This window comes from Zeus faber (genome assembly GCF_960531495.2).
Source record: "Zeus faber genome assembly, chromosome: 7".
NCBI lineage: Eukaryota > Metazoa > Chordata > Actinopteri > Zeiformes > Zeidae > Zeus > Zeus faber.
Genome location: NC_137203.1, coordinates 24,627,742 through 24,650,420, shown reverse-complemented (window position 1 = coordinate 24,650,420; position 22,679 = coordinate 24,627,742). Strand labels below are relative to the sequence as shown.

The following is a 22,679-nucleotide window of genomic DNA, read 5'->3' as shown; positions in this document are numbered from 1 at the left end:
AGCTACTTAATCATTTGTATTGTGTAAAGTAGGAAGGAAGAGGAAGGACAACACTCAACATGCACTGCTTGATCATGGCTGTTGGCTGCTTTCTTTCCTCTGACCACCTGCTGGCCTCAGGCACCGACTTAACTTGCCTAATAAGGGTATCAAGAGACAATCAAGAGATAAACGTAGCAGTAGTAGCAATAGTTGTGAACCTCTGCAGTCATTAAGCTTAGCCTGCTACCAGTTGACCAATCGAATTGCACAACTGTGCAAAAGTGTTAGCAACAGCTACCAAAAGATTCATCTTTCTGGACTCAGCAGCTTTAACTGAAGCTTTTGTTTTCTTTTTCCCTCACACCCACAGCTGAGAAATGAAGTTTTGCCACTCCAGTCGGCGGGCATACAGCGTGTGGACAGCTTCCGTCTTCTAGAGGGCAACAACAGATCTCTCAGGATCCACCCAGACACCCTCAGCCATCACAGGCTACAGCACACTTTACTGGTAGGTTTTGACAGACAGACATGCACTTGTTGAAGCCATATTGAGTGTGTGGCAGTAACAGCGGTTCTTCTGCCTTTTGCACGCTTCACCCTCTTACAGTATGTGTGCTTTTCCCCACTCTCATACTGTATGTTACCTGGGAACAGGTCAGAGCTTCTGGTCTTGAGCTCATAGTATTCTGGGATCAATTATTGTGTCAACTTAAGACACACTGTTTCCAAACAAATGCTTTTGCCTGTCCCTGTCACTTTTAAGATTGGTTTGCTAAAAGCCATGGTTACTTTGCTGTGGTGAGAGACGGCAGCCGTGTTGAATAACACTTCAGGACAGCAGGTTATATCGAAGCAAGAGATCTTCCTATTCCTCCGGCTCACTCCAGCCTGTAACTTCACAGCAGAGGTTGCTTGTAATTCCCCGGCTTCCCCTGACGTGTGAGGCTCAATATGAATGAGCTGCATTGATTCGTAAAAGGGATGAGCTGTGCGTGTGTGTGTGTGTGCGTGTGCATGCATATGTGTGCGGGTGTCTGTGTGTGTGTAAGAGCTTGTCCTGTCTGGCTCTGTGGGCTCTCTCTCTCCTGTGTCTTCTGCTCATCAGGATGTTTTTCTTTTTTTGCACAAGGCAACATAATGAAGAACACCTTTTGACTGAACCATGAATCAAAGGTTTGTGCTCAGCATGTATTACAAACAGCTGATTGCTAGCATTTGATATGTAGGGGTGATGTTTAGGGATGCAACTATCAACTGTTTTGATAATCAATTAATCCGTTGATTATTTATTTGATTAATCGTATAAAAACACAAAAACAAATTTTGTTTCCATAATTTTATTCAAGAAAAAAAATGTTCTTCCAAATTGACAATATTAACACGAATAACAGTTCTAAATGTAAATTATGCAACATGTGCAAAAGATATATGCTGTTTTTTTAATGAAGTGCACAAAAAAACAGGTATTTTTTACGTTACTTGAATGGACCTGAGCTGGTAAAATAATAATAAATTATAAATATTGAAAAGGAATGTAAACGAAATAAATCTAAAACACAAACAAAGTGTTAACAGACTTTGCTACATCAGATTCCGTCAACAACAGGCCACAGATAGTGGTGTAACGGAATGTAGATGATCCGTATGGATCGCCCCCCCACGGTTCGGCACGCATGTGAACCACGGATCAATATAAAATTTAACCATCATTGTAAAATACAGTTTTACTGCCGCTGTCGCTTTTTAACATAATAATTCCCTTAATTTGGATGCAGAGTCGCAGTGAAAAGAAGATAGACAAGACGGATGCGTGCTGTGTTTTACTCTGAAGCACAATGATTGGTTTACGGTACGTCGCGCTGTGTTGCTGCTACTTCACTTCATGTGGTCAATGAGCTGCTGTATGTCGCTGCGATGCAGCTGCTCTTCCGCCATATTGGAGCCGTCAAGATCCGCTAGTAAACAAATACAATGTGTATTGAGATATGCAGGCTTCTCTAAAAAATTGACTAACTGTTTAATTCTCATTTAATTTCATGTAAAACTGATTTACATTAAATTGAGTTTGTTATAAACGTGAGAAATTGAACATGATACTGGGTTCTTATTGGAATTTAATTCAGTTACTGGGGGTGGATCGACTCATATTTTTTCATTCGCTACCATGTTTAAAGCTAGAAGGTATCATGCATGCCTCATATTGCACTTTAATTTAACAATTGAGTATTGATTATTTTATATATTTCAGGATTTTATTTAAACATTGGACATCTTAAATGTTGTTTTCATTTAAGACCATGGGCAAAAGTTCCTTACTTTCAGTGTTTTACAGAATAATGGATAGCAAAGTTATATTTTGCTTTTAAAATATTATATATTTTAATATTATTTTAATATTTTATTATATTTTTTTATTATATTATTGTAATATTATTATTATATTATAATCTATAAAATATTTTATATTTTTATTTTTGACTCAAAACCGTGATACGAACCATGAGTTTTGTAATTCGTCGCACCCCTAGCAATGGACTAGGTAGATTGTTGCTGCTTCTCACACACTCACTCACACACTCATTCTTTCTTTCACACACACTCAGTATCCCTCACTCACACACACAGACACGCAGAGAGCAATTTTTCTGTTGTTGACTTTTATTGCAATCTTCACATCCTGGAATGTCTCTTAATATTTTCTCTCCATCAGCTCAGGAAAATGGGTCCTTGAGGGGAGAGTGTAACCATGGTGGATAGTGTTGATCATTGCTCTGAAGCCCTCAACTTCAACCATTTATAGTGGCCTCATGTCAGTGACAAGTATGTTTAGTACACTATCTGTCAAAACAGCTGCTTGCTGTGGTGTGCATGATGCTTGATTCCCATAAAGTAGCCACTCATGGTGAGTTGTTTGTTTCTTTTGTATGCATAATAACACATTACTGGTAGCGTTTCACTCTGGAACACTTAGTATCACTTACTAACACAAAATAACTTAAAGATGCTTGTGCACATACTTTTTGGTCTCTGATGGGCTTACTAACACACAAACTGTGAAATACAACAACCCAGTAGGTTTTTTTTTCTGAGCTATCTATTTCAGAAAACATCTCGTGAAATATGCCGTTCAGATTTGAAGCCCCTTCATCAAGTGGGGCTTTGGTAGAATTAGAACCGCCCTCCATCTGAGTTACTCCACCCACGGCTGGAGTGCGACCGGACCCACTAGCTTACAGACCAGCACAAATCTTTTAAAAGAGAAACGAATTAAAACCAACTGTCTATGACAAAACTGCAGACGATGGAAATGTAAGTATTTGCTGTGTGCGTGCGTGCGTGCCTAAGAGCTTGTCCTGTCTGGCTCTGTGGGCTCTCTCTTACCTGTCCACGTGAGGTTGACTGTACTCTACTGTAGGCTGCGGTTCACAATCTGCCCCGCATTTCTCCAAACAAAACCGTAGATGTATTTATTTTTATTTATTTGATCTTATTTAATTTTCTGACGTTTCCATAATTGAATAAAACAAAAAAAGGCCCATGTCCCGCTGTATCCTGCGGTACTCCAAGCTCCGCACTACTCGGGACACAGCGGTGAAAGTTAAATCAGGCCTTGTAGATCTAATATAGAGTGAAGATTCAGCAACTGGATTGCATATTTCTCAGCTTAAATTTGTTCATAAACAGCTTTTACTGTACGGATGAGGTGAAATCAGTGAAAGTTTACAGAGAAATTCAACAAAATCCGGACTAAAGCTCAAACCCCATTGGCTCACAGAACTAGGGGCCTCAGGAGGGTGGCTCCACCCACAAAAAAACAGCCCGTTTTGCAACACTTTGGTTTTTAGGCATGTTACAATGGCACGAGTGAATGGTATTTTTTAGCAAAAAATTCTAAAACACATTTTGGGGACCATATAATAATTTGTTGAAAAGGAGCTCAATAGGTCCCCTTAATAATTAAATTGCTATAATTGTAATAAGGTTAACTGTACCCAATAGTGTTATATAGCTTGCTAGACTAATGTTAGCTATACCACCTCTGCTCTACCATAACGTTAGCCAGCTAGTTAGGTAAATACACTTGTCGTGCAATATTGAAGTAAATTTGACTTTATAGACCATTCAGTCTGGATCCTGAGCAAACACTGGCTATTCGATAAACAAGAAAACTACCTGCTGTATGCAAACAATTTCTCACTTCAAATTACAACGCTTGCATTTTGGGTCTAAACTTTTATTAACTAAAACTTTGTGGTAACTGTTAAAGTTAACAGCCATAAACTTTGTTTGGGGACGGACTAATCGTTACAGAGGAAATCGGAGACAAATACTTAAGGTTAATAAAGTATTTAATCTTGTACAAGAGGAGCAGTTTCAGTGTAACAACACAACAGAATGTCACAGAGGAAGTGCTCGGTTCTAACTGGAGAGCTAAGCTTTTTATACAGTCTTCTTGGAGTGGTGAAACTGAGGAGCCGCTGGTATGAAGGTCAGCAGATGTCGCAACGCACCTGCATAGATCATTGATGGGGCAGTTTCGTTGAGACCGACTATCTGTTGAGGTTACCTTCCTCCTCTTTACGGCACAGAAAGTGACTAGTTTACGTCCTTTTTACGACAGGAACTCTACTTAGCCTTGGGAAGGATAAACCGAGTACACATATGTGGTACAAGAGTTCACGTGAAATCCACAGCAATATATATACATATAAAATTCTTATAACAGTTACTTACCCTGCTGTTGATCCATGGCTCCAACATATTTTAGTTTCAGGTGCATTACCGTGGTGCTCCTGGGCCAAAGCAAGATCGGTTTTACATAGTTTGTAACAAACACACTTTTTAATTGAATGTGAAGTGCTATAGATTATTTTATGAATTGATTTTGGAACAGTTTTCTCCACCTCAACCATGTTTGAAATGGGTTTTTTTTCCTTGAAGCCATCTCTGTGATAGAATGGAAAATGAAATTCCTTGCCAACTATTATACTACTTTTCTAATCAAATTTTATCTATTTCACTGATTCGTTGTTGCAGCCCTGGTGACGTTATATCGTTGTTTTATATCTGCATGTGACACTAATGGTAAGATGACATAAGGTGGATTGCGTGAACAAATAGAAACACACTGGACGACATGATGACACGCTGCACTCTCACACTCTCCAAGTCTTCCTGTCTCTGCCACAGTCCTTCAGCTACAGATAACAAGGGTGTGAGGATAGAGTTAATGAACATTGATTGCTCACAAAATCAGGGCGGGATGGCTTTTATTTTTAAACTCACAGCTGGCTTTGACAGGGCCACTTGATAATTAGCGTGTCAACATATCTAAGCATGGCCTGCCTCTGTGGTCTTAAAACCCCAAATCATCATCAAAGAGGCCGGATGAGAGCAACAACGATTGTACATTTGTGTTTGTCCCACCTTGAAAACTCTTTCTTAAACTTCTGTTGAGTCTGTGGGAAAGACTTTTAGCCCTCGTCCACGCTTATATGGGTATATCGTAAAGCGTATTTTTTGCCCTCCGTTTTCAAAAGTGTTCCTGTCCACACGAACAGTGTTTTTGAAAATATCTCCATCCACTAAAGAACGCGAAGACGATTTTAAACACTCACATAAGCATGCCAGGCCAATAGGTGGCGATAAAACTTTATGTCAAACACCACAGAAGAACATTAGGAGTGTGCGGATTAATGGGCGTACTTCATGGTGTACTTTGAACCGCAGCTGGAGAGGTGGATTGAGAACTGTTGGGTGCAGTGTACAGTATTGATAAGTATTTATAGTAAGTTAAGTATTAAATATTTATAATAGGGCTGTCAACATTGGCCAGAAATCACGTTCAAATATTCTTTCTGAAAAAACACGTAAGTGGGAATATATTTGAATATCTATTATAATTTTTTAAATGTGGAGGGGGGGCGTTGCGTATCTTTTCTCCAAACAAAGCAAATAAAAAGTGTGTTTTTATTCTAGATGTATTTAGATGTATTTAATCTATTATTTTCCAGCTGCCACTCCGATCACAGATCACAGATCACTTCTGAAAAAATTACCGCCCGTGTTCTCACAGGCCGGTGGCAAATGCACGGGCCGCAGCCTGGTGGTTGGAAACCACTGCACTATAGAGGACATTCCAATTCTGTCAATGATGGTCGGGCAGCTTGGGACCGTGTACCTCGGCTACGGTCACCAGACGTCCCGGTTAGTCCGGGATTTTGCCTGTTTAAGCTGTGTGTCCCGAGTCTCGACAAATATTGGTAAAACACTAAAATGTCCCGGTTTCAACATTCACTATCAAATCATCCCGGCTTTCTCTACAATAATAATAATAATTATAATAATTATAACAACATGTCTGCGTGAATGAATGTGCGGTACACTTAAGGATCCCGGTTTAGGGGTTTGAAAACGTGGTCAACCTAAACCTAACAGTACTAGCCACACGTAAACAAACCGGCAGTCCATCGTTGTTTGTAGGTTTCTGGCGCATGCTCAATGTGTGAAAAAACAATTGTAAATCAAGGACATGATGTCATAATTTTGGGAAACCTGTGTTTCAGCAGTCCACACAAATACACAGAAAACAGAGTTTTTCAAAAGCTTCATTTTCAGTGACCTGAAACGGCCTTTTGGTGTGGTCAGGAGGCCAAAATGCAGAGAAAATACTACGTTTTTAGAAATACCCATATGTATGTGGATATTTGTGTGTTTTCTTTCCTTTCTGGTTTGACAGTAAACCGGTTGACCCATTTCAGGAGGGGGCGTTAGCCATAAGCCGACATGTGCAGCCTCCATCAGTCTTAATGTGGTATATCTCCTGACGATCGTAACACTCTTGAATGCGCTGTTTGCACAAAAGCTCTGCCCCTGCACCTGGTCGTTGCTAGGAAATGACTGCTCTTGATTTGGGTGTGTGCCCTATCATGTCATTAACATGCTTTTTTGGCTGGGTGGAGCTGGAGCTCAGAGAGCCGTACGTGTGCGTGTATGTGGCGATGGAATAGATTTAAATTGAAGATGGGGATTCCTGAAGTGGAAAAAACAGCCGATTATAGATCCCAAAACATTGCCAAAGCATCAGCATAATTGCCAATCCCGAAAGCACCCCATGCAAGAGTGCCTGAGGTGCTGATGAAAGCCTGACAGAGCGTTAGGTAAACTTTTGTTCAGCTCCGTGAGCCTCAAGCTCTCTTACCTGCTGTCAACAACAAACCACAGCCCCTTTCCAGCAAAGGTTTTTCCATTCAATATGAATGAGTGCAGTGCCCGATCAAAATATGCCTGTTCCTGAACGTTGCAGCGAGTGAAAAACACGGAGGAAATACACTATTTCTCATGGGGAAAAAACATACCCAAGTCGCGCTTTTGGATAAACTCTGTATCCGTTTGTTGTTTATTTAAAGTTGATTAATGCTACACGTGTGACGTGTCCACACCAAGCATGCCTGTTCAGAAGAGGCTTTCTTAGAATTTCTTTCATGGGTAGCTCCGCCCCTCGCTACCTTGCTGTTCGCTGTTTATTGAAAGTTTATCAATATTGCACCAAATTCAACACTGCACATTCTTGGTTCCCCAGCAATACACCCTGATTGTTGAGATAATCGAAGGACATACATACATACATACATACATACATACATACATACATACATACATACATACATACATACATACATACATACATACATGCAGAGATTCTTATATCTTATCTTATTATAGTTATCTTTAGACATCACGGTCCTGACTCAATTACATTTTTTGTTTCTTTACGCAGTACAATAAGCTTTATTTCAAGCTATAGAGAAAAAGTGATTTGGTTTCAAAAAAATCAGGACTCAGGCATCAGCTTTTGGTTGCCGAAACTGAAAATAGGATTTCCATTTTTTATCACCTTATATTTTCAGTAATCAAGATACTGCATCTGCATTTGCATTTACATCTTTCCATTTAAAAGTAGTGCTCTACTAGATGAGGTCTGAGCCATGCTCATTATTAATGCTGTCTGTCTACAAAGATAAAAACTGGCTAACGGCTGTTGAATATATATTGATAAATTTGACTAAATTGACCAGAAAAACATCCAAAACTAAAGACATTTCCTGTATATATTTTTTTAATTTTAGTTAGTTTTCGAAGTACACAATATTGTTTCAGTTTGTTTTCGTGTAGTTATAATAAAATGTTTTTTTCACACCCAGTTTTAGTTTTTAGTTTAGTTTTAGTGAACTGTACAGGCATGCAGAGTTGCAAACACATGTATGATGAAAAAAAGTCTGAAATATACGTTTTTCCTGGTTCCACGAATGCTTCACTTCCGACACGAATTACAGTTTTTCAAGCCAGTGAACGCAGCATCGCTTTAGAGCTCTTTCAACTGGAGTGGACCGTGTCCGTGTGTAACATAATATCAAGTCCACTAGTTAATCGATTCCGTGATGGTGATGAACTCTACTATTTTGGATGCAGCAACTACTCCCTCCACTCGACCCCCCCCTTCTCCGCTCATAGGCTCCTTTGCTCATTCAATGGTGGGGCCAAAAATGAAAAGAGCTTGTGTGTATCTGTGTGTCTCTTTCTCACTTCTATACAAACACAGAGAGCGAAGGAGATTAGAATTGCCAACACAGTTTTAAATTTCACTACACTATTGAACGATAACTATTCTTAATTTCCGTAAATCATTGCACCCCTACACATTTCTATCCTGTGTTGTGGTGACAGGGTCAATTTTACAGATGTGGAACCTCTAAATCATGAACAATTCAGGCCATCTCATTTCAAACAAGACAAAGGCAGTTGTCTTGTTTGAATACTGTTGATGCTTTATCTGATAAGCGACATAAGTATTTGAAATGTGATGGGGGGGAAATTGTCATGGGGCAGGGGATTCTCCGCCGAAAGGTTTTTAATGTAGATGTAATAAGCTCCTTTCCCACTGACACTAAAAGCTGTTCATCTACTGGAAATGTTCTGTATTGGCGTAATATGGGAACAGGAGCCGGTGTCAATGTTCTGTAAAAGTCGTTCCGTAAATTTCCCTACTCTCGACCTAGTATCAATTCCGAGAAAATGCTTGTATGGCTGTGAATCGAGGTGTGTGTGAATGGAAGCAGTAACATTGCCATGATGTAGGGGTGGAGCCCAATCCAAATAAAGCACAAATAGTGGGTTTTTACGAATATTTATTTTGTACAAATACTTAAAAAAAAAAAAAAAAAATTCAGGAAGAGAATAAAATGCTGGGCTGCAAAGACGAGAAACTGAAACACGTCCAGTCTCACAGCCAGGTCTTAATATTTTTAAATGTTATTATTTTTCTTCCCTAAGATCCTAGATGTGTCTTTTAGAGTTAGGGGTGCAGTGTGGGGACATCTGCCACAAGCACTTCGCTTACCCGCCATTGGGGAGGGGCTGAGAGACAGGGAGCCTAGCACTGGTCTAAAAATGAAACGTTTTCACTCTGTTTTCTAGTCTTGCGCAATATTAGACACCTCTCTTGTGAGCATTATGTAATGTAACGTAACAGTCATCTATTTGGGAACTGCATACTCCATATGGAACTTTTCCACAAAGGAGGCCAACGTGGGAATGACTACTTACTGCCTTTGCCGAATTTTTTTATCCAGCAATGTGACAGATTCCATGTGGGAAAGGGGGTTCCTCTATTGAAGTGGAATAACTCTGATATGGATTATAGAGATTCTGCAAAGTAGCTGAGACTGGATAGAATGATTCACTGATATTCAACATGGTAAATGTGTGTTTTGTATGTGTGTGTGGGGGGGGGGCTATGACAAGGGGCTACATACTTCTGCTGCTTCCTCTCTGCATTGTACCTTGTGTTCCCTCCGGCTGTCCTCAGTGTATAGAGCTCGTCAGAATATTTCTCTGTAAAGCTGCATTTCCACCGCAGGAACTTTCCCCAGGAACTAGGAACCTTTTGAGGAACCCAGTGCGTTTCTACCGCAGACCTACCTACCCTGCGTCCTACCCCCTGCAGGGAGAAGGGACCAAAGAGTCCCTGCTCGGGAGTTGTACTTTTCAAAGTCCAGGAACTTTGGGGGTGGGCCTTGCAGCGCTGAACATATATGATTGGACACCATTATTAAAAATCTGTAGTTGCAAACCGACTCGTAGTAGTCGCATGCAAAATGACGTGTAAAAACAGCCGTTGCTTTTTTATACGTCAGCATACTAATTTGCATAATACTTGCGGGTCTTTAGGCCGTGTTGAAAACACAGACAAGAACGGGCTGAAGGTACCTTTTAGTTCCTTGAAAAAAGTTCCTCATCCTAGCAGCCAAAAATGGTGAGGCGCAAGACCCCACACAGGGGACGCGAGGAAGGGGTTACAAACTAGGCTTGCTATGTCTACTCACAATTCTAATGAGACCTTGGTCTGCTTTCACGCCTTACAGTGGGCCTTATCTGTCAAGTCGGTATCAGGCCAAGGAGTGTTGATAAAGGAGCACTCATAAATACATGTTTAGCATATCTGGGAGATCACATATTCATTGCTGAATTTACAGAGGGTCATGCAGGGCTTTTTTGTGCACTTCTACACAAACAACAGACCTTGAAGAGCTTTATGCATTTAACTCTTCCTCCCCTCACTAGTAGTCGTTCCACCAATGCTTCCTGTAAAGTTCAGTGTATGAATACACCTAATAAGCAGCTGAGTGAAGATGAAAGATGGTGAAAACGCTGACTCTGCTCTGACGCTGTGCTCCTGTTTTTCTCGGTCCACATCGCGCCGCACTTTCCCTTACATCTGTCTTTGTTGCTGCGCTGGTGCACAGTCAGAATTCGCACAAAGGTGCTCAGAAGGCAGAAAACTCTCTGCTGAGACTGAATGTTACTACGCCAAGACAATCACCTATTGATGTGGGTTTTGAGGGTTGAAATTAACCGCAAAAGCATGTGCGTGTGTATATGGCATTTGTGTCTTTGCCAGCGTTTGTTCGGTGCGTGTGTACGTGCTGGTGTTTCTGCGTGTGTGCTTATGCGTGAATTGATGTGGGAGGCTACTGCACTGGGGGCCAGCCTCCAAATGCCCCGTGTTTACATCACTTGTAATGAAATTAGAGCCACGTGGCACTCACACTACAGGCCTCCACTGATCCCCTAATTCAATTACCCCCCCTTATTAACGCTCCGATGCTGCTGGCTGACCTGGGACTACACTTCTGTTTGTGCCACACGCCATTCAACTCAACAGCACCCTATTCCTAGCCCTCCGCCTGTCTAGCAGGCTGGCTAATACATGCCTATTGTTGTTCAAAAGCACAATGACTGTCTAGGTGCTTGTAGGGCACAGCTAGCTCATTAGCCGTGCAGCCAGGCTCTGTTCTTGTTGCTAGAACCATCAAACAGTCTGCCAGCAGACACAGCCAAACATGCAAACATTAAAGATAGGATGGCCTACCTCGCGGCCAGCCAACAGACACCTGATGTTTAATTTGGCGGCAGTCAAGCGATATGTTGGAGGATAGAGGTTGTATTCTTCTGCTTTTTTGGTGTATTGTGTACAGTGAAAGTGAAACAGTTGTTTTTCTTGATACTTTGATGAAAATAGGAGACCCCTAAATAAGACCCTTTCGCAGTTGTTAACTGTTCATAGTAGCACACTATTGATGACAACAAAATGTTACGCTGGTGGGAGCAGAGCCTTAGTGTGCAGGGAGCAGGTGAGCAGGTCTGACCAGCATGACCTTAAAACACATGGTGGTACAGGGAGGTTGGTGTTATGCCAGGCTCCACACCACAATATTCAACATCACGTGCCACTACAATCATGCCTGCCCTCACGCAAGGACACAAATGGCCACACAGCACTGTACATACTGTAACTGGTGGGATGCTGATAACTGATATGCTTGATATGCTTTAACAGTGTACTCATGATGGTAAGATAATGTTTTTCACTGCCTCATCAGTGAGGGAGAGCAATAGAGAACATGTGTATAGCATGTACAGGCCTCTCTCATCTTTTTAAGTGGGAGAACTTGCATAATTGGTGGCTGACTAAATACTTTTTTGCCCCACTGTATATACAGTATAGAGCATGCAAACTCACAATCAGTAGCTCAATTTCAAAATAAATTGTTTTTTTAGATTGTATTTTAAATTGAAATATTTATGAATAAAACCCATCTAATTTTAAAAAATCTGATGGTTCAAGTTTTCGCAGTCTACGTTCTGCGGCAGTCACCATAGCCGGCATTTTATGATGGCATTTTACCGAACAAAGACACTGCAAGGTTGGTATTCTTACCAATGAAGCGTGGGCTTGGAATTTAAATTCGAAATATTTTAATATTTTGATACTTTTTCCCAAAAAGACGCAGTGCCAAGTGGTAAAATGTACACACAACAAAACTAAGGACAGCTGTGCAAAGTTGCAAGAGGAGAAACTCCCCAAGTACTGTGTGGACTGTTGAAATAGGATAACACAGGAAAAGAGCGCATTGGCGTTGTATCTTTCTAAATGTAATCACACTTAACCAGTTTTGATACTAGATTGAGAGGTTTCCGACCCTAAACCATATTTAAAATGGTTTCACACGAAACAGTTGACTAATATTCAATGGATGTAATTATGAACTTCAGGCATTCTAAAGAAATGGACCATAAAAAACGAATACTATGCAAAGTATTACAGAGAATTGCATATCAAGATGTGGCAATGCATTTTTGTCCTCTATGCCCTACCGCCTGTATTGGACCGCTACATACAGTACGTTAATAAGTACATAAGTTAAGAAGACCAAGACATTCAGCAACAGTGTCAACAATTAAATTTGTTTGTTTCTTTATTTATATATATATTTATATACCATTTTATTTTAAAACCAGTCATTATGTAGCAGTCTCTCAAAACTAAAATGTTATTTTCCCCAAGGCCAATGTCAGAGGCAATTTTTAACCAGTGTTTTTTGTATTAAATAACATCACATCACATCAGCTGCCTTGATCTGTCAGTGGAGGCCACTGCCTAACATCATCTATCCACTCCATTCAGTAGTGATTGCCAACGACTTTGCACAATGGTGGCCTCGCTAGAGGGCCAAACAAATAGATCATCTATAGAGTATAGTCAAATATTGAAATGATAATAACAGCATAATTCATCCTAAAACATTCTCACATTATACAGATGACAGAATGAAATAAAACATAGTTCTCAATTTTTTGTTTTGCTCACCTAAAATCATCACCAGTCCCTCTGCTATATAAACTGATAAGAATTGTTAAAAAAAAAAAAAAAAAAAAAGACATTGCTTAAAATCATGGATGAAATGTTAGGGATAATGCCACAAGTTGGAAAGGATAATGGATTTATCAGAGGCTTGTAGAATCCACTGTCTTTTGACCCACTGGAGTGTACGCCTGATACCATCAGAGCTAAATCATCTCAGTGCCCCTATTCACGATTGCAAAACTTAATCTCTGTCAAGTTCCTCAATCTCCAGCCACCGCATTGAGCTTATTAAAATTTCAATCTGCTGCAGGCACCCTTTCTCGCCTCTCAGGATGAATGTGCCCTTTCAATAATGTAACTGGTTTTAACAAGATCGTAAAATGTTCATCTAACTTTCATAAGCCCTGTTAGCCAAGTGACAAATTCACGCTACAGAGGGGGAATCACTTTAGAAGTCCCACAGTTTAAGAGACGAGGGCACAGTTTGTGTTGTATTGCTTTTTTTCTGTTGAGGCATGAGCGTTGTGCCTAAGTTTAGCCTGCAGGGAGGGAGGGCCACTGCCTCTGCTGTGTCACCCCCTGCCGTGGTTCTAATCTAGAACTGGAGATTGGCCTGCTGGTAACTGATACTGCTCCACCAAACACTTCCCTCTCCTCCAGTCTCCTCCGCCTCATCCATAATGTACACGTGTTACAATGGGGCAAAATGCTGAGAAGTCGGCCTCTTCAAGTACATTTAGAGCGGGTGCTACATGTGGCACTTTGCATAATCCATTTATAACCCGCAAGATTATTTATTTGTTAGTGTTTGGACACTTGTGGGTACAGTAGGGGGAACATCCAGTAACGTTAGCTGAAATGGGGCATGCGGCAGTGTTAATTCACAGCCAGCTGATAAGTGATTGTTTTGTGTCCTTCTTTCTCTCGGGCTCTATAGCGGCGGTAATGTGACCCTCAGAGGGAGATTATAATATGTAGCACGTGTGCATTGATTTCTGATCTAATGACTGAGATTCATGGACTCGGCGAGTGCACAAATATTGATACTTGCTCTCCTAAAAAGAGATCTGATTCTGTGATAGTACGTGCATGTGTCCGTGTGTGTCTGTTAGGGGTGTATGTCTGTGTCGCGGTTTGTGTGTTGCTCTGGCTCCACTTTTTGTATGTATCCAATATGATGGCACCTCATGAAAGAATAGTCTGCATCACATTATCTCTGGTAACCAAAATCTGATGGTGATCTGGCAGAAACTTAATAGGGTCACTCCCATTAAGTGAGTGCTTATTACGCCTGCCAGGCCTGTGAACTCCCCGAGTGGCATTATTATGCACTTTTAAGATGAGAAATATTTAGACTTCTCTCTCTTGGTTGAAATAGATTTTTTTTTATAAAGGTAGATGCTTTTCCAGTGTAGAATATAAAAGACATGTCAATGCCTCCACAAACTCGAGAGCGCTCTAACACTCCGCTGGATTGTGTAGGCCAGTCTTCATTCATTCATTCAGTGGGCAATCGATCATGAATCTTGGTGTTAAAAATCATAAATATACTTGTCCAAAAAGTTGTTTGTATGTTGCAAATTTTAAAGGTTGTCGCGTTTTTTATTTTTATTTACTTTTTTACAAGAAAGCCTCTTTTGAGGCTGCAGTAAAGCTTGTTTGCACAGAGCTCTGAAGGATTAAAGCATCTGTTCCTGACCGCTACTGAATTCTCTAATGCTCCTGAAGCAATACTGTCATGAAAAAAATAAAGGATAGTGAATTCTACTTTATTTTCTTGGATCTGTTATCTTTTTGATAAATGTCCACCCCTTTCATCCATTCTTATCATATTTTTTCTCTCTCCACTAGGGATGCAAATTTTAAAACATTTCCTGATAAATTGATGGCCATGTTCAAAAACAATTGATTAAATGTAAAATGCAATTATTTTCTTAATTAGTGCTTAATTTAAACATGTGTGATATGGGCCTTTAACAGTAATCTTGAAATACCATACATACGGTTACCTTTTTAAATCTTTCCACATTTAATTTTATGCCACAGAAAGCAAGCACGGGCTCAATCTAGTTGTCATTCTAGTAATTAAATTGGTGTTATGATTGAAGAAAAGGGCAATAGCTGCCAGCATATCTCAAGGAGTTATAGTGGCTTGCTCTTGTTCTGGCCACATGAGGGGGAGAGAATAGCTGGATGGGGCGGCGATTGTGCTGTGGAGTTGAGTACTGTTGTCATACTGTGCCTCTAACCCTCTTCATCCTCCTCAAATTGTTCCTGAGTTTAATTCAGGATTGCTCGTTCATCTAAGCGCTTTTTCTCAGACTCTGTGGCCCTGTGACTTCCCTTCAAACTAGTTGGTGACTGTTATGCTCAGAGCCTTTTTTCCCTTGAGTGGTCTAGATGGCACAGTTTGGGACCCTGTCTTTTTGTGATGCCTTGTTCTGAGGAGATGGTTGAGGAAGAGTCTGAGGAGCGAGTGGACCTGACAGGCCGACTGGGGTTGACTCACACTGCCAACGTGGCTTTTTGTCTGTGGCATTCACTAAAAAAAGGTTGTTTTCTGGGTCATTTGCTGAGATTACGTCAATCTCTCTTGCTCATTCTGTCCTTCTGATAGTCTCCCTGCATCTCTTTCTCTGCTCACCGATCTCTCTCTCGATCTATCTCGCTCTCTCTTGCTGGCTCTCCCACAGTCTGGTCCCACCCTAGTGTTGGCCAGTTTGATGTTTTGGGCGTCACAGGCTTTTCTAGTGAAATGAAAACCAGAGCAGGATCCCCTCAATGTAAAAGGGAGAGTCTTGGTGAGAGAAGCACTGGAAGAGAAAATGTCTTTCGGACAATATGCTTGATTCTGGATCAGCATCCCAAACAAGATGTCACTGTATCGGGCTCTGGCTCTCTGAAGCGAGTTTCCCATTGGTTCTTCTAATGCTTGTTATTTAGTCAGTGAGCAGCCAGCAAAACCATGAATGTGGAATCAAAGACAACTCTTGGCTGACGCAAAACAATTAAATTATGAACTTTGTTTACATTAAACAAATCACACTTAGGGGCCAATTTACAAAAGGATTGGACAGCTTTTGCGGCCTCTAAACCTGCGCAAATAACAGGAAAGCAAGTGTCTAATTCACAAAGCACTCGCAAACAGTGAAATGCACTGCTAACTGCACTGCCGTGCCAGTGCTTTTTTGCCTGTATTTAAATTATGTATTATGCATACAGTACAAAGTTTTGGTGCAAAATTGGCCCCTACACAGTTTCCTCAAATTATTACCGTCTGCAGAGAGCTGGTGGTAATTGCATGAAGCAAAAAGAAGGGGGGCCCCAGGGGGGGTCATCGGAACACACACAAAAACCCACACATAGAGACCCGTTTCGCACGCAAATGGGGTCTCTACCCCACCGAACAATTTCCATTATTTTTAAATCCCAATCAGCGCTAACAGAGGGCTTGCAGGTCCTATAGCCCCATCAGGATTTTGCATAACACCGGCGCAGCACCCCCAAGGATTTAATGAAATCCTTTAAATCAAAATAACTACTGTCCAACAATGATTATAAGTTTTATATTTATTATTATTTAGACTGATAATTCAGTAAACAAGCAAGTGTACAGTGGTGTAAATGCGTAATGACGCGGACTAATTACGCACTTACACTCTGCTGCATGTGCCTGTTCCCCATTTCTTCAAATAAAACATATAAATAACAGTGTGTTTTTATTATTTCGGGTGTATTTATTTTACTTCTTTTCCTAACAAAAGACATGTATGTTAGGGGTTAATACTCCTGTAGGTGCCCCTGAGGCACTGACAAAAGAGCTGGAGTGGGTCCCCGGGCACTGCACTGCGGCTGCTCCTAGGTATAGGATGGGTCAAATGCAGAGGATTAATTTCCCCAAGAGGGATTAATAAAGTATAATAAATAAATATAAATTGAACGAAACAAAAACACCCTGTGTCCCATCCCATGTCAGGCTCCGCGGGGCCATTGATACCCCCCTGACGCACGGAAGCACCGGTTATTTTCCTTGCCACTTGGATGATTACGATCAGACACAAAACAAGCACAAATTTGCAATGTCATATCATTAGTGCAATATCTTTGTTAATAGGACACTGAGAAGGTGCAGATAGTGGGCACAATTGATGTGCAATTCATGGTGCTATTAGCGGCCACAGTCCATTCTTTGTGAATTTGCCCCTCAGTGTGAAATGCAGAAAGTCGATGGCCATTGATAGTTGAGTTTAAGATTGATTATAAGTCACTGTGACAAGTACACTGTTAGATTTTAGGGCACTGCTATTGTTATAGTTTTAAGTTACGTTTTTTAAAACGGCTGAATACCACTATGTAAATGTATTTAATATGTGTGTTGCAAGTCCATAGTCAATTATTGTACCAAAAAGCACTTCATCAAACACTTGATCAAATTGTCCAATTTTGCCCATTGCTGGGTAATGACTGGATATCTGGGCTTGGCAGCCAGTCGTTACCTAATCTGAGAGCTCTGGTAGCAGCAGGACAGACTCCGGCTGAACTTGAGGATCATGTTGCAGAGTCCTGCTGTGTTTTTGTAGGGCGCCCGTCTCTTTGTGTACCTCTACCTCGCGGTCCGGACAGCTTTTTCTGAACTGGGTCGGTCTGGACCTGCCGCTCAGACCACTCACTCCCCTCTCTGGATATGAGGGAACTCGTCTTCCAGTCATGCACTGTCTGTGTGTGGGAGGAGGTAAGGCCCAGGAAAATAGCCATGATAATTTGTTGGTCTTTCGTTGCTCTTGTGAGAGACTATTTGATTATTATTCGATGCTGCTTGTTCGTGCTCTGTTTCAGTGTTACACGACTCCATCACTGTCGTTGAGGATTCATACAGGGAATTTAACAAACTGAGACTGTGAGCAGTTGAAACATTTAAAACAATATTTCAAAAAATCATTTGAATTCAGAATTTATATTTTGATGACTACATATGTTCTCATAAATGTTCCGGCTCAAATGCCGTTAGCATAGAATAATCATTAGAACCATAAAGATTACATATTTTGTTTAGCAGCATTATTAAAAGACAGTTTTACTCGTCTTAGGATTGTTGTACAAACACATGCTTTCAGAAATACAAGACAGAATAAAGTCCATACTGCACTTATGCTTCACATAAGTGCAGTATGGAAGTGTGATTGTTATAGAGCTGTACACGCCGGGTCGTGTGCATATCTTTCTGTCATACGAAACAAAATTGAATTAAATTGCTCCCAGCAATTAAAACGTCCTCCTTTTGAAGGAGTAGAGGGGAAATGGCTGCTGGGTGAGAGCAGGCTGCTCTGTGGTATTAGATGTGTAGGCTTTGGTCGATTTGGTTTCGACCTCCTGTGATTACCTGAGTGCCTAGAACACCCATCAAGATCTAATTTGGACAGAATTTTTTTACCCCCTTTATCTGTGTAACTGAAAAGCCATCTGTAACTACTGAACAAATAAAGCTCTGTATTTTTCTAAGTGAATGAGGAACATTTTACATGAGCAGTTTCATGGTATCTTTGTAGTTTGTATGTTGTACAATGGTGTTCATGCTTCCGTAGAAACACATGGAATCCGTTTTAAACAATTCAGTGCAAATAATTCACACGGAAATCCACGCTTGGTATAAAACAGCTTGAGGTGAGAAAATTCTAAAAACAGGTTGATTTCCATTTCAAGACGAGGGAACAACCTTCCCCAATCAACAGATGATTTTGCTGTCTACTCGGTCTTAGGAAAATAGACCATTTAGGCAAGAGGTAAATGCAAAAATGAAAACCAAACGAGATTTTTCATCAGGTGCTATGATATGGTTTACTCAGTGGGTGGCGGTGATGGTGCGGGAGGAGTGTGTCTCCATACGGTAACCTGACCAGAGGCGTCAATGGAAAGTGGCCCTTCAAATTATTCAAGCAACGATCCAGAGCCGAGTCCAACGGTGTCTCCATGGAGCTACTGCTCTGCTGTTATGTAACAGCCAACAGGGATGCATGTAGACTAGATCCACCCGGCGGGAGTCCATTACCTGCTGTTTGATGTTTAGGCTAGACTCTTACCCCCCCACCCCCTCTCTCTTTAATAGGTTTGAGAAACGCCTTATAGTGTTTCCTCGCTGCATCGCTGCCGTTAGCACTGTCTTATACTTAAAGAATGCCTCCTTTCTGTCTCTCTCACTCCCCTATTTCTCTTGCTCTCTCTCTCTCTCTCTCTCTCTCTCTCTCTCTCTCTCTCTCTCTCTCTCTCTCTCTCTCTCTCTCTCTCTCTCTCTCTCTCTCTCTCTCTCTGCACTGACGATGACTCATACTAACACACCCCTGCAGAAATCTCCTCTCTGGCGAGGGAGGGAGGAGGAGGAGGAGGAGGAGGAGGAGGAGGAGGAGAAGGAGGAGAAGGAGAGAGAGAGAGAGAGGGGGAGAGAGAGAGGGAGAGGGGGAGGGGGAGGGGGAGAGAGAGAGAGAGAGGGTTTTGATGCACATTATATCTCTACAGAAATACCTTTACTCATCATTATTCCCATTGGCTCCTTCCAGCTCTGGAATGCAGCTGTACCGCCCACTCCAATATTTGTATTAAATTCTTATATTCATTGAACTAATATAAATAGTTCTTTTGGAGGCATGCATCCATATTTTCGATATATTCAGCAGGACTCTTTATTTATAAATGTACATAATGTGCAGTTCAAATCAGGCCAATTTTGAGTGAGGGTTGTGTTGTTGGGAAGAATTTGACGTACAGAGCTTCAGAAAGAGAAGGGAGCCGAAGCGTCCATTTGTAGTTTGACCTCGTGATACCTAAAGTGTGTTGGAGCGGCCATCTCAGGCAGCGCCCTCCGGCTAGCGGGCTCAACACGGCGAGTGGTGAAGGCCTGTTTTCCACACGTGCTGCAGCGCCTTAGGGCCGCTTCCTCTCCTGCCCCTAACCCTGTTCACGGCCCTCCGCTCCACTGGAAATCTGGCATGACAGTGTGGGGGGAAGGGGGGGTGCGCGGGACCACACGTGATTAACAGGCATGTATGCGTATATGTATACGTACGTGTGCGGCAGAGTACACATAGCAGACCTCTGCTGCCATGTTCTACTAACACACTACCCCTCCATCACCCCCACACACACACACCACGCTTCTCCACATGGCTGAGAATTGCATAACAGCTTGGCAGAAGTATATACTTGTACTCCTAACTGCTTCAAGTAGTTTGTTTTACCTGGTTATGGCTGTGGAATCATGCGACCCCTTCCGAATACAACAGAGCCGACCGTTAGGTCAACGCTAAGTGCTTACTGTCCACCCCCCCTGCCCCCAAATGCCAGGCTGAATTTTACTGGCACTCTTAAAAAAATCTATTAAGGATTCTGCTATTTTTAGTGCATTGTGTCGAAACAGAGCCGTGTCATTCCTTGCGTATGTGTGGGCTCACTGGATTAACTTCTCTCTCTGCCCAGAAGGCAGGGGAAGGAGAAGGGGGGTGGGGGGTCTTTTCAGCTACATGTGCTCTGGAGCTGCTGCCGTTACGCAACACTGTGCACCAGGCCGCCGGGCCATGATGCTATCCAGCCAGCTCTCTTCCTTGCCCTCTCTCTCTCTCACTCTCCCATACCGGTATCTCTGTCTGACTTCCTTTCTCCCTGTCTCTCTCCTATCGCTGCCTCTCTCTCTCCTCCTAATTATTTTGTTTCTTCGACCTGATCCTCTCTTCTCTTCATCCTGCTCCTTATTCTGTTTTAATGAACGCAGGGTGCGCATATTCATTTGCTGTTCAACAAATCATATCCGGCTGTCCGGACAGCCATAGATGTTGCATGGGTTGCCATAGGCTGTCCCCATCACACGAGTGTGAACACAGACCTGTGGCAGGGGTGAGGTGGGGTGAAGGACGACGGTCTGAAGGTCCATCTGCTCTCTGCGTAGTCTTCCAGCGAGCCTTCCAGTCTGGCTCTTCCTGGTTAACGGCCGAGTTGCCCCTTGAATCATCTGATGCGTTGCGACGTAACAAAGTACGCCACTGTAACCATTGGAAGAGTTTGGTCTCCAGCCAGCAAGCAGTAGACCTACGTTATAAATATACATTTTAAACAAACATGTAGACCACGACAACACTCACATTTGTGAGTGAGAAAGTGTTTTAATTAGCCTTTAATTAGAGATTAGTTTTCTCTCTTTCCCTCCCCCTCTCTCTCTCTCTCTCTCTGTTTTTTTAAGTTATGTTCTGTTTTTTTTTTATTATTTGAGTATTATTTGAAGTATTTTTCAGCAGCCTAGAAGCTTCAACATCAAACACACACACACACACACACACACACACACACACACACACACACACACACATACTGTGTGTGTGTGTGTGTGTGTGTGTGTGTGTGTGTGTGTGTGTGTGTGTGTGTGTATAAATTTGTGTGTGCGCATATATATATATATATATATATATATATATATATATATATATGTGTGTGTGTGTGTGTGTGTGTGTGTGTGTATATATATATATATACACACACACACATACACACAGTATATACTGTATATGGCTGTAAAGCTAGCCTCATGAAATTCCACACAAATAGCAAAAAAAAATGTGTTATCTAGTTCCGTCCAGGCGCTGTCTACAGAGACTATCACTCCGATGTTGAGGTGACTCTGAGGTCTCACACGGCATCATTAATCCGAGATGATACAGAGGGGTCAATAAGTACAATAGCTTATCTTAAATAGGAACTTGAATAGCTGGTGAGGTTAATTAAACCAACGGGAATCACTATAACAATCCCTTCTTATTAATTAATTTCCCTTTCTCTTAATTAATACCTTAACAGTCTCTCTCCGATTTTCAATTTTTTTCCTCATTCTGCCAAACTGTATATTAAAAAAAAGTTTTTTTTGTAAAACAAACCTTGGCATTGTAAGCCAGGCTTTGACGTGGGATGCGACGCTATTGTAGTTTTTTTGTGGAGGAGTCACGCCTTTTAAAACCCCTGCTTTGCATCGTCATTTCCATCTGCTTGTTTTTTTAAACCGGCATCCGTGTGATTTTAAATGGAGGGTTCTGCCGGTTTTGTTATCTTTATCCTTGTTAACAATGTCTTAGTAAGATACTGGCCGTCCTTATTTATGCTTTTTAATCGTATTTTGAGGTATCTGTAGCAGCTGTGTGGAAAGGGCTTTTGAGAGATTGTATCCGTATACAATCAACTCTTCTATTTGGATCCATGCTAAACTTGGCTCTGTTCCCTCCTAGCCAGCCTGGCCTTGCACATAAACCGTAATCCACTTATATCCTCCACTGGGGTGACAGGCCTCCTGACCCATCGTCCATCAGGTCCGCCGGGTCCCGTTTTCTCCGAGCATAGGTGGTCATCTTGTTTTTGTGAATCTGACTGTCGCAGCCATTGACAAACCGGTAAGGATCACTATATTGATTTCAGATGCATTGCTCCAAATAAGGATACCTTTTTTTAATAAATGGTGATG

The 22,679-nt window shown here is 41.6% G+C and overlaps 1 protein-coding gene across 1 annotated transcript in view; it reads left to right on the top strand.

Moving 5' to 3' along the window:
* rimbp2b (RIMS binding protein 2b) overlaps positions 1-22,679 on the top strand; it is a 100,683-nt gene that overhangs the window by 17,509 nt on the left and 60,495 nt on the right. The window contains exon 4 of the mRNA XM_080004113.1: positions 353-490. Coding sequence (XP_079860239.1) covers positions 353-490 — 138 coding nt within the window. The remainder of the gene's footprint in view (positions 1-352; positions 491-22,679) is intronic.